Source organism: Coptis chinensis, chromosome 7 (genome assembly GCF_015680905.1).
Source record: "Coptis chinensis isolate HL-2020 chromosome 7, ASM1568090v1, whole genome shotgun sequence".
Taxonomy (NCBI): Eukaryota; Viridiplantae; Streptophyta; class Magnoliopsida; order Ranunculales; family Ranunculaceae; genus Coptis; species Coptis chinensis.
In genome coordinates, this window is record NC_141462.1 from 77,946,166 (window position 1) to 77,959,641 (window position 13,476).

Consider the following 13,476-nt stretch of genomic DNA (forward strand, 5'->3'; position numbering starts at 1 on the left):
GAGATCGCCCAAACTAATGCTTCGGATCCCATCAACTCCGCAGTTAAGTGTGTTTAGGCGAGAGTATGGTAAGGGAATGCTCATCAGTGACTATGTTCCCAAATCAAAAAACCCTTTTTGTCAAAAAAATTAATAAATAAAAAAATTAATTCTTTTATTAAATAGAAAAAAAAATCTATTACAGTAAATAATACAAAGATCAAAACAGAAAGGTACCTTTCACCTCTATTCCAGGGGGCAGAACCATATTCCAAGATAGACTTTTGAGAGAACGCCCAAACTAAAACTAAATTCCTAACCCGGCCCATTAACAGAACAACTATAAATACCGCGAGATTCCAAACCACTTGTTTTTCAATCCCAACCTAAAATAAATAGCGCGCGAGTTGAAGCGAGACTTTTGTGCTATCACTCCCTTCGAAGCCCTCCCCTGAGCTAGAACGCCTTTTTGGCAACAATGATGGCATGATCAAAGACTTGACACATAGGGAAGACATAATACTGGAATCGGTTTTCGCACCAAGTGCTTACGTAGACCAATTTATTGCTCTTCCTGACTCGCACTTATTTACCAAGTTTATTAGTCCTAAATCGGTTAAATGGCGAACAACTTTGGTTCCCAGTATTTATTACAAGTTTCTTGAAGCAATATTAACTTCATCGGAACTGGGGTCGCCTTTACTGACTAATGAGGAATTTCATCGAAGCCTACTTGCTTGTTCGGCCGAATTGGTGTTAATTGGTTCAGGTCTATATTCCACGCTATTGTTTCCAATGGTTTTGAAGAGATGTGGTATTACTGCTTTTGATGTATGTAAGGTTATAGAGAGTTTCGTTAAACACAAAGAGTTATTTCCTGGAGATTTGATACTTCATTTGTTTGCTTTGCAAGAGAGACTGTTTGAGTGCATGATTTGGGAGAAAGGTTCCTCCATGTACAATTCTTTGATTGTTGCTAGGCCAGATCTTTCTGAAGAAATTAACCGTCTCGGATTACTTGCAGAACCAATCCCATCATTCGATGAAATTTTAATGCATAGCAATTCCTTTGAGAAGCTTGTATATCTGCGTTCTTTCCTTAAGAGTGACATACCAGCTTTATTAGGTTCGGATCAGAATGGCGATGTTATGACACAGTGGCCAGCGTACGAGTCCTTCACAACATACGAGGGCCGTTTGTTTGATTATAGTAGTTTTGAATCGAAGACACCTCCACCTCCTCTACATACTGCTTTTGCAAGCCCAGAATGCCCAAATCCAGGACGAAAGAGTGAGACATGTGCAGAAGCAGTTATTAATGTTTTCTTTAGTAAGATTCTTGAACTGGCTGCTCAAAAAATCAGTGTGTTGGCTTCAGTGTTGGAAATCACGCAGCAGATCGAGGAGGCTGTTTGTTGTCTAGTGCAACATATACTCCGTTGGCAAACAGCTCTTTTTTTTAACAGACATATCGATCAGATCATACTATGCAGTTTTTTTGGTGTTGCACGGATTTCAAAACTCAATCTGACTATTCAGGAATTACTCCAAAGCTATGTAGGCCAAGTGGTCAACCACGTTGTAAATCTCAAGTTTATCGCAGTATATTTGTTGATTGGTCGCCAACATGTCACAATGGGAAAACAGGTCAGGAATATGTCGGTTTTACAACGTTTTTCAGTAAAATTTACATTCCATCTGTAAAATCTATTCTGATGCAGCTTGTCCGTACTGGTCACTGTCCTCGTCCTCGATCTTCCCGTGTATCTTCTCGTTCACGCCCCTCAAACATGATCGCAAACAAAGACAAAGTATCTTCAGCAGATAGAGTTGATCTCTCTCCAACAGAGTCGTCTAAGATTCTTGAATTGGCTGATGCCTTAATCGGTGAGTTGGTTGAGAGACTAAAACTGGTGAAGCATATCAGGAAGACTGTTTATTTGCTTGTGCAATACATTCTTCATCAACGTCCAGCTTTTTTCTTCAACACAGATCTTGACCAGATAATCCTCTGCAGTTTATTTAGTGTTGCAAATTTTTTTCAAATAAACTTGTCGTTTAAGGAAATAGTTCTCCAGTACAGAAAAAAACTCCAATGTAAGCCTCAAGCTATTCGTGGTGTATTTGTTGATTTGGCACAGCCACGTCAGGATGAGAAAACAGGTCTGGATCATGATGGTATTCTTCCATTTTACAAGGAAATATTTGTTCCGACTGTATATCCACTGCTGAAGGAGCTTGTTCCTCCTGCTGCATATTACAAAGCTCTCCGTGAAGTTAACACAAACATAGACGTTCAACGTCCTGGTTCTTCTTTATCTTCGTCTCCAAGTTTACTTGGCAAGTCCCTGAAGAAAGTTACTGTTGAACATAATGTGGCCAAGGATGATATTGTGCAGAAGCTTTTGTCAGAGGTAGAGGACCTAGCGTTGGCATAAGCCTTTGTGGGAGATCCAAGACGTGGTGTTTTGCACGACCCTATGTGGGATCTCCGTGGGTGTTCGGGTGCTTTATAGGGCAGTATATCCCTGTATCTCTAGGTTGCATGCCTCTTGCTTTGGCGCTTTGCTGCTGATCATTTCTTTCATCCCTCTGTTTTTGGATCCCTGTTATGTAAAAGTTGTATGACTTTTTGATAAGTTGTAATTTTCCTACCCATTAATAAAATCCCAATTTATCACCTTCCTTCTCTTTATGCAACTTTTGTGGCAGTTATATGAGGATATTGATTATCTATGTTTGTGCTACCGACTTCATTGGATTAGTTGAACTTCAACAATACTGATAATGTAGTTTTGGAAAGCCAAAAATAGGTATGAATCCTGATATGGTATTATCAAATTTTACAACGAAATGTCTGCTCCGCCCATAAATCCTCTGCTGAAAGAGCTTGTCCTCGCTGCTGCAACCCCAAATCTAACGCGCCTTCGTGAAGTTAACAATAACTTAGCTGGTATCTTCTCTTACTCTCTTAATTGGCTTGTACTTGCATTTTCTCCTCCTGCTGAGCATTAGTAAAAATCGTTCACAATAAACAAGGAACTTTTGTTTATTATCATAGTTTTAATTCGAAATCACCACCACCTCCTCTACATACTGCTTTTGCATGCTTAAATTCCATACGTAAGAGGTAGACATGTGTGGAGATAGTAATTAATGTATTCTTTAGTAAGGTAAGAATGCATTCGACTAATTCTCTACATACGCTTTCCGGTTTTACACGTTTTCCGTTATAATTTTTTATTGGTTATGTTCATCTAGACTTAAGTAATTGGGAGAACATCTTTTAGTTGTCGTTCGTCAATTAGGTCCTGGTTGTGCCAATCCAAATCCTAGTTTCTTGTTTGTCTATTGTTTCCCGTTGACATTATCCATTCAGTCTTTCCACTTATTATCGTTACTATTAAGGGGCTATTTGTTTTTTTGGGTTAAGTTATAAGAGGGTCTTATAAGATGGTGTGTTATAAGAGGGTCTTATAAGATGGTCTTATAAAGTGGTTTGTTTTTAATTTTAAATTCCTCTTATAAGCACTTTTAAAAATAGAAAAAACAAATACATGACATCTTATAGATGGTTATTTGACAAATATAACCCTACTTAACATCACATTTAACTTGAATATATTAATTTGAAATAAACGTATAGTTTGATTTTCGGTTTCAAATCAATTTTAATAATTAGAATATCGATTTTAGGAAATTACCTTAATTGGCGGTGGTAGTGGTAGTGGTCTTAATAGCACGGTGGTGGTGGTAGTGGATGTGATGATATTTGTTTTAATAGCATGGTGATAGTGGTGGTAGTAGAAGTGGTGGATGTCTTAATAGCACGGTGGTGGTGGTGGTGATAGTCCTAATAGTACGGTAGTGGTAGTAGTAGAGGTGATAATATTGGTCTTAATAGTACGGTGGTAGTGGTGATGATGGTGATTTTAATAACACAGTGGTGGTAGTGATAGTCTTAATAGTACGATGGTAGTGGTGGTGGAGGTAATGATGGTGGTGGTGGTGGTGGTGGTGGTGGTGGTGGCGGTGGTGGTGGTGGTGGTGGTGGTGGTGGTAGTCGGTGGTGGCTAGGGTAATAGAGTTATTTGGAAAATAAGATAATGAAAGGGGAAAAAGAGAAGAAAGGCTAGGGGTATATGGATGGGGGTGTTTGAGTCATTTTTCGAGTTATAAGACTTATAGAATTGAAGTAGATCTAATTTTGGTACTTATAGAATTGGAGCCTCTTATAAGACATTTATAGTAGAATGCCTCTTATAAGAGGCAAAAAACAAACCAAAAAAATGTCCAAAATCACTGGGCTACATCTTATAAGAGGTTACTAGCCAATATGCCGGCCAGTGGCCGGCTTATTACATTAATAGTTGATTAGCTCGAGCACAATAACAGATTATGAAGAAGTTATGAAGAACGCACATCCTTAACACTATTAGATGATATTACTAAGTAAAATTGCTTTTTCTTGGAGGAGGGGTTTTAAGCCATGCTTCTTATATTTGCGCTCCGGAATCCAACCAAAGTTTTGAAATTGTTTTGGGCATATAAGCATATTTGTGATAGGACGTGCCATTTTTTAAAGTTGACTTTGGATAACATGCCATAATTGCATAGAAACATTATTGATAGGACTGGTTTTCCTTTCCAACTCTTGAATTTGCTTTTAAGAGATGGCAAAACATGGTGCTTGCATATTAGCATTGGGCCACCATTGGTACACGGTACACATAAGTTTTAGTCTAGGAATTGATAGCTCTGTTGTCCTACCCGCCCCTTGATGTACGTGCAGTCTTGAATCATTTGGTGTTGTGAATTTCCTTGGAATATAAGACATAATACCAAGCAAAAGGAAAAGCTAGGAGTTCAAACTAATGACTTAAAAAAATTAAAATTTTCAACCGAAACAAAAGGAAATAGGTAACGTTCCAACCTTATATGAAAAATGGCTTGAGAGTAATGGGTTTCTTCACAGTAGACTGTCATATATGGAAAATACTGGATTTTTTTTTTCCGATAAATGAAAATCTTTGGATTCCAACAAAAGTATTAACACTTTCAATTACAACATAAGTAAATATTGATTATTAAACCCTATGGGATTACAAAATGATCGTCAACCATGAATCAACTTTGACAATTAAAAAAATCATCATGAAATTATAACCATGACACCTCGCTATGTTCATTAGAAACCTCTTGGAGGCCTTACTATACAACGTTAGTATTTTAACCAAATGCTTCAAATTCTTCTACGGTTTTCTCCACCAAAGCATGTTGTTTTAGATTGGCATCAACTATTTCCTTTTCATTATTCTTTCCCACCCTGCTACCTTCTTTCCATTGCATGTCGATAACTTGGTTGCTTCCTTGTGAATTGGTTTGATGAATATAGTAGCGGCGTCAACCAAATATAGGTATAGCTGCAAGTTAAATACCACAACAAAAGAGAGCCACAAAAATTACATCCAAGAATCGATGTTTAGCATTGCTAAAATCCATCTACGAAAAAAAACAATGTTATTTCTTTTGCTGAATTTAACTACAATATTTTCAAAACCTAAACCAAAATGAACATCCAAAAGACAATATTGAACAATTTGAAATATGAAAATCGATTCGTCTTATAACTCAAAACTCTAATCTCGACAACAAATTAAATTCATGTTGGTGATTAGGTATATGAATGTACTAATAATAAAGTGTATCTCTCGATTGTAGTAGTCTGTGGTAGACCCTAACTTTGTTGTGTATTGGGCACGAAAACCGGATGATCGGATCGAGAGAGCATATGTAGTTAATGCGAGTGCACTTTGTATACTTGAAATTCTTCAACCTTTGTGTCCAAGAAGTTACGTAGAAGAGAAGATATGTAAATTTTTGAAAGAAGGATTTTGGTCCCAACTTGCTTATCGTCCCAACTGAAAGAAAAATCATCATAAATCGCACCAAGAGTGTGGCCATTGAATTTTGGATGTATGCCAAGTATGAACTGTTTTGTGAAGTGTTATGAAGCCATGATGCAATGCAGAGAAGCCCATCCTGGTTAGAAATTGAAGTTAGTCATGTTATAGTAAGTTTTTGTGGGGATTAAAATGAAGGGTCGAACTTTGATGGTAAGTGTTACATGATATCCGAATAAGAGCGATAAAATGGGCACGCCACCCAAAGAGAGTCACTATAAGAGCCCCCTGTACCTATCCGCAAAAATCAAACACTGCATCAAGACAATTATAAATGTCATGAAACTTGAGGAGGTTAAATAAAGTTTCACTTTTCTCAATAAATCATAGTTTAGGAGATTTTACTTTCATTGCGAGCCTAAACTCTGAAGTAGTTTGGAAGAGTACGAAGTTTTGGAGTCTTTGAACACAATTGGCGGTTGCCATCTTGTGAAGATCTCTCTCTGCAAACATCCGAGCACTGGGTTCGATTTGACATCTTGTATGCAACTAAGCCTTGCGTGGTGGTGTGTCCATGTCTTCGTGTCTCTCCGGCCGATGATCCATGTTGGGATCTCCCCCACATGTAAGCAACAATCAAACTGTTTTAATTTGTACTTCAAAAACTTAGGAGTTTTGAATTGAGTACAATCTTATCTTTCCATTTGCTATTGAGGTAGCATAAGGTGATTTTACTATAGGGCTTCGTAGTCTATGTCTCTGCTATTTTATCATTAGTTGGAGGAACGAATTGTTGAGCTCACTTGGGACGTATAAAGTGTTCTCGGTAAATGCGGAGCAACATAAACTAAGCATCCAAGTAAATTTGCATTAACCAAAATATCATATTGAAAGCCATTTTCAAACTAATTAAAATCATATGTCCATTAAGGAGCCGATTTCTATCAAGTATATGTGTAGTGGGTGAGGGAATGTGGTACTTCTATCAAGTATAGTCAGATTTCTAAAGCAGGGAAGTGGAACATGCTTTGATTGCGGGGAAGCAAACAATCAGTTCATCAGTTAATGTTCATCACTTTGGAAATGGTTAACTATTTCTCAAATGAATCCAAAAAAGTATCTCCTATAAATGAAAATGGATTTCTTGTCACAAAAAGTCATGCAATTAGATATTATCCCTTTCTTGAGGGTGATTCCTACACATGCAAAATTTTGGAAAATTTTTACTCAATAGAAAGGGTCACCAAAAGAATGTATTCACAAACCCACCAAGCATTACCCTAAATTTCATACGATATTTTCTTGATAGGATTCTAATTGTAGTATGTATGTCAATATAAACCTAAGTGCACACACAAAAGTAGGTGTTTTTAGAGGTCCAAGCACATAAGAATATAAGATACACTATGATTGAAGAGTTGATATATGTAAAACTCATTATATTATATCATAGTGAGTGCGTGCGATCTTCAAATCATTGAGGAAGGCTAAAGTTATAATGTGCCTAGATTTTTTATAAGACATTTGTTTCATTTGAAAAACATATACTTAATAGTTATACATGCCTACTTGCCATATAAAAATTTTCCTTTTTATTTAAAAAAAAAAAAAAGGAAGTTCACAACTTAATTCTTTTGACATTCAAAAGCCAATTTAAAATGTTTCATAAGCAACATTCAAACTGCAAATTTTACGATTCACTTGACATGGGTAAAACCAATAGGGATATACAATCAATGTACTAATAATGATTCACTTTATTATTTCAAATAATGATTCATTTTGCTACATTATAATGCACACAATAAAAAGAGCGTAAACCTTCGAAAAAAGAGAGACAGAGCACACACCAACACACACTAAGCGACAAAATTGGGAATGGACCATCTCAAAGACTTCAGTTATTTATGGGAACAGAATCTCGAACCTCACATAATATTGATCCTTTATCCATGCAATTTCAAAAATGAGGCGAATACATGTATTTCTTGTTCAACTTTTAGGGACCCTAAATCAAAATAACAACATGATTAACAACGAATCAAAACAACATTGGGAACTTAACTGATGGACCTTGAATTTACCCCATCATTTGGGAACTTAACAAAATGAGAAATTAAATCCATCCATCTAACATAAACACAGAATTTCCCTTTGACATATTTTGTGTTTTAGTACGATAATTAACTTTGAGCAACAACATCGAAGAATAAGTAAGCCACAATAAGATATCCCCTTCTCCAAAGCTTCCACGCCATTTACTATACTAATTCTCTTGATTAAGAAACTAAGTAACTCTTGACCATTGCTTTCTTCACAAACATAGTATGTGATTCATAGTCCTAGTTGTTAGTTTTACTCATAGACTTTCTGCTTAATTTGAGACTAAAAAGATAATTTGCTATCAGACACCGCATAAAACCATCATTACATTCCAATATTCCAACACCAATTAGAAATAGATCTAATTCATCTCAATATTCCAACTTCAACGAATAATATCTAATTCAAGCAAGAAGCTGAAGTTGAAGAATGAAAAAGGACTTACCCTACTTTCAAGCTAGGCGAATATAAAGTTTTCCTTCAAGAGATGCAAACACATTGGAAGAGCGTTTACCAATGGATACCATTAGAGCCGTATAATTTGCAAAAGGGTAACTACATGTTGATATCTTGAAATTTTGTTCAACACTATATAAACTTTTACGGACTTCGACAAGAATGGTTCAAACCCAGTAACTTTTATGGAGTTTGTTAACACAAAGCGAACACTTTAGGTCGAGGAGTCATGGAAACTTTTGTTGGGAGGCCTCCATTTCTCTATAAATAGTTGAGGATCACCATTTAAGCTATCTTAGATTTACAAATGGGTAGTCTCCTTTCTTGTTTGGTCTCTAAGACTAAGTAGAATTGAGAAATTTGCAACAAAATTGTAATGTTTTTACTTTTTTCATACAGTTAATACAAATTCCACTTACGGAGCAAAAAAAAAGTTGCTAACACAACAAAACTATTAAATTATAGGGCAATTAAAACTCCAAATTCAGTATCGTGAATTTGGACAAATGAGCAAAAAACTTACAAACACCGTACACGGTCGAGTTAAGCGGAAAGTCGGTTACCAAGTTAGAATTGCAAAGAACCCACCGCAGATAACCTAAAAGGTTCATTAAAGTAAATTCCACAAGCCAAAAAAAGGTTTAGGTTTTGATAGTAACCAAAATGAAATTGAGCTCATCAATTGCACATACAAAGAACATTATGAACAACCAATATAATGGTAAATGAACTGAACATGACCTATATTGAAAGAATAACCCCAAATTAAGATCTAGAAATAAATAATCTATTCAAGTTCCACAGCAAATATCTTTATAAAACTATCAAATGGAAATACACACTTGGAAAAAAATATCAAATAATGGAAATATTGCGAACCTGTTAAGTGAACCAAAAGCAATCTATTATAACTTAAAAAGCAGAGCAATTTAAAGAAATGGGTACCGAAAAGGGAAACTATGAAACAAAATGATATCTTGGGAAATGCTAAGAGTTACAAAGAGAAACTACTTGAAATCTTAGAGTTTCAAGCTTTTAAGGGAGAGAATGTACGGACATTTTCTTTCCGACCCGAAATGTTTAAGCCATGAGAGTATTAAGAAAAAGCATAATCTGGAGATGGAGAGATTTAGGACTTTTTAAAGGGAAAAATAGAAAAAGGAATATCCCCATAAAACCCTCAAGCTTCCTACAACTTCGAAAACACGCCAACTTAATTCAATACTATTTCAAAATCAAACAACAATCACATTAGGATTATCTAACTCAAATATATCATGAAGCCCCAATTAAAGAAGGAGCTCAATAGGTGAAGACATTATCTCCGATTGGAACCTATATACTAACATTCAAATTTGTTCCTTAAAGTCAACAAGCCAAAGCACTTTGGAAAGCATTGAACTATATTAAACAACATAATATCCAAAAGAATGTGATGCATGTGCTATCAATAACTTCTTGAATGCTGGAGTTTTTGGAAGTTTTTGGTCGCTTTTAAATGAATTGGAAATGAAGGTAATCCTCATGGGGTAAAGTTGACTTCTTAGTATACGGATCTTAAGTAGTACGTTCTTTGAAGATATTTGAAATGAAAACATGACATGGCTAAATCTATCAAGAACATTTATTTGGAAATGAATACCAGTTCCTACACTCGGCATTTAAGTATTCAAACAGGGTATTCATCTTCTTTGGTGACCCTAGACATCAAAATCTTTAAAAATCTGAATTTATTTGGAAATGAATACCGGTTCCTACACTCAACATTTAAGTATTCAAGCGAGGGGGTATTCAACTTGCTGGTGACCCTAGACATCATATGGGAGGACAATCGTCATTACGTGGAATGATGAACTTCCGAGGGAGCGGAACACCACAGTTGACAAAGTACAATAAGCAAGTAGAGGAATGGCTGTGATAGGGTAAATAGTGGTGTTGATAGCAAATCTCGAGCCGTTTCAACCTTCCACCATAACCATACCATATTGGGGCAATGTCGGTGAGGAGAATTTCAATGAGAACCCAGAGCCCACCGAAGAACTTGATTGAGACGATCACGAAAGATTAATAGGAGCGACCTTTTAAAGGCTGGGGGATGGCATGTAGTATATTGATCACCAACCACGGGCATGCATTTTGAATCTGTTAGAATACCTTACATATGAGAACCATAGATCCATCAATCTGCAGAGTCCGAAATTATCGAAACTTTAAAGGTAGAGCTATTTAAGTGAACATAGAGAACCAAAATGCTTTTAGTATGGATAAATGTATATTCCATATGAAGAAAGAACTAAGCAAGATCAACTACAAATGTGAAGCCATTGAAGCCAGCATACCTCCCTTCCCCATCCGACTTGTCCTCATAACCACGGTGATAACATGGATAGCTTCTTTAAAGAGAGTCTTAGGAGATCTTGGTGAGGGACACCACCATGTTCCATAAGAGTCGATGCAACAAAAAGCGGTAAGGTGGCCAAATCTTTTCTCCGGGCTCATACGTGACATGAGCAGTGACTTCTCATCATCAAATCTAGCACCTAATTATGATAGCAGAGAAGACTATCCATTCAGCATCTCAGTAGAAGCAATCTCTTCTTCTTCTTCTCCCAGATAGAGATTTTAGAGATGTAGCCGCTTTTGAGGGTTTTTTTTTCCAGAGAATTTGCATTGTTACACCGAAGACCTCCTCTTGTTCAGGAGTCAAATCAGCAGGTTTCCCATTGTAAATCATCTTCACTCCATGACTTTTTTTCTGTGTGTCAGAGAGACTTGAAACTTCAATAATGTTGGTAAGGTTATTGTAATAGTTTGATTTAATTTTGGAAGAAGAATAAGAGAGAGTTTGAAGAGATGATTTTTTTTTCTAGAGTTGCAGTTGAAAAGAGATTATGGAAAGGGGTTTTGTTTTTTTTTTATCTATTTTGGGTTGTACAATTGAAATAGGCAAAAACAGGCGTATAATTCCTTTTTTTATGCCGAATTATTGTAAAATATGATGTGTCAGTCTTAGAGAAAAAAAGGGGACTGACGTGGGTCACTGGGAGCATTTTCCACTACTCAGTATTAATGGTCTTTGATAAGACCTGGTCTTATAAGAGGCAAAAACAAATGGCCCCTAAGTTTATGTTATTGCTTGACTTGGTATGTGTTTTTGTGGATTCTTGAACTTGGTGCTGCCAAAATCAGTGTGTTGGCTACAAAGTTAGAAGTCATGCATCAGATCGAGGAGGCTGTTTGTTGTCTAGTGAAACATGTACTCTGTCAGCAAACAGCTCTTTTCTGAAACAGACATCAATCAGATTCTGCAGTTTTTATGGTGTTGCAAAAATTTCAAAACTTAAATCTGACTATTGAGAAATACCTTAAAGCTATGTAGACCAACCCTTTCTAAACCCCAAGTTTATCGCAGTATATTTGTTGATTGGTCGCCAGCATGTCACAATAGGGTATGTGTCTATTTGTTTGTTTTGGAAGCAGAAAACTGATCAGGAACTCAGGATTATGTCGGCATTACCACCTTTTACAACGAAATCTACTTTCCATGTGTAAAATCTCTTCTGGTGCAGCTTGTCCATACTGGTATTTTCTCTATTATCCTCAGCTATTTTAGCATTTATCTCTCCAGCCGTCGACTTAGAAACTTTATTTTTCTCCTTTCTGTTTTATAGGTCAGTGTCCTAGTCCTTGATCTTTCTGTGTATCTTCTTGCCAAGTCTTACGTGTCCACAAACAAAGAATCTTCTGCAGATAAAGTCGATTTCTCTCCAATGGAGTCGCCTAAGGTACAATCCTATATGTTCTTTTCATGACACGCAATTTCTATCTAATCATTATATGGAAGGAAACACTTGAAAAGGCCGGTATACTATTTTTCAAGCCTAGAACCTCAAGTCCCTACCTCATAGTCATACTGCATTAACAAAACATTCTAAAGTCCCCCCACATTTTTTACGCATTTAATTAGATTGTTAAGCTGATGGCAAGTTTAAAAAAAAAGGAAACCATATACAGGAGCAGGTTCCGTGTTTACCATATTTTTTATACTATAGTTTATACCATATTCTACAACTTGACCTACAACGCGAATTATAACTTAGTTTTTTGTGGATGTGTTCAACTAACCATGAATATCACCTCTATAAAATTTTAACTCATTAGATAATGTTTAACTATGTCAAAAGATGATTGCAAAATCGAATAATCTGACCCGTTAAAAAAATTCAAAGTTGACAATGATTTTTAACTAGGTTAGAGATTTCCAAATGAGATGAATTTTTGTGTTGATGCTATCTATGATTAGTAGATCATATCCACAAATTATTAGCCCTTAACTCATTTTGTAGGAAATGTGGTATAAACTATGGTATAAAAAGTGTAGTAAACGATATATATATACTCACTCCTTCTTTGAAATAATGTAGAAGTATGGGAAGATGATCACCGCCCTCAAGGCTTGCTTATATGGGAAAGTTTGCATTTGGTCGAAGCTTCCGGTGAATCACATATGCCCTTAGTTTACCAGTCTTAACTCTCACAAATTGGCTATAAGATTTAGTGGAGTTTCTCATGTGATTTTTTGTTTGGTTGTTATTTTAGATTCTCGAATTGGTCGCTTGGTAATCGGTGAGTTGGTTGAGAGACTAAAACCGACGTGAAGCATATCGGGGAAGACTGTTTATTTGCTTGTGCATTATATTCTTCTAGCTTCAAGGTTCATTACTCTTTTCTTCAACATAGATTTTCCTCGGACTCCTATAGTGTTGCAAAGGTTTTGCCTCTGGACTCATATAAGCTCTTTTGGATTGCTTTAACAAGAATAATATACACTCTTTTCTTTAAGCTTAGCTGTTTTCTGAGCCTAGCTATCTTGATGATTTTGCGGATTTTCCAAATAAATCTATCTTTTAAGGAAATTGTTCACAAAACTAAGAAAACAACTTAACTGTAAACCTTGAGTTTTTCGAGGTGTATTTGTTGATTTGACACAGCCACGTCATTGAGTTATGTTGCTTAGCCTGCGTTCTTACATCGT

The 13,476-nt window shown here is 36.1% G+C and overlaps 1 protein-coding gene and 1 long non-coding RNA gene across 2 annotated transcripts; both read left to right on the top strand.

The window, feature by feature from the left end:
- The first annotated feature begins 402 nt into the window (after window positions 1-402).
- On the top strand, window positions 403-3,551 carry LOC147489063 (retinoblastoma-related protein-like). Its single transcript, XM_086572267.1, is given in 2 exon segments — window positions 403-1,536; window positions 1,539-3,551. Coding segments are annotated over 2 exon segments (1,950 nt in total). The 5' UTR covers window positions 403-465; the 3' UTR covers window positions 2,418-3,551.
- Window positions 3,552-10,920: 7,369 nt separating this feature from the next.
- LOC147489064 (uncharacterized) lies at window positions 10,921-13,016 on the top strand. Its single transcript, XR_015202621.1, has 3 exons — window positions 10,921-12,023; window positions 12,113-12,226; window positions 12,866-13,016. It is a non-coding gene; the product is annotated as an uncharacterized LOC147489064 (long non-coding RNA).
- Window positions 13,017-13,476: the final 460 nt, after the last annotated feature.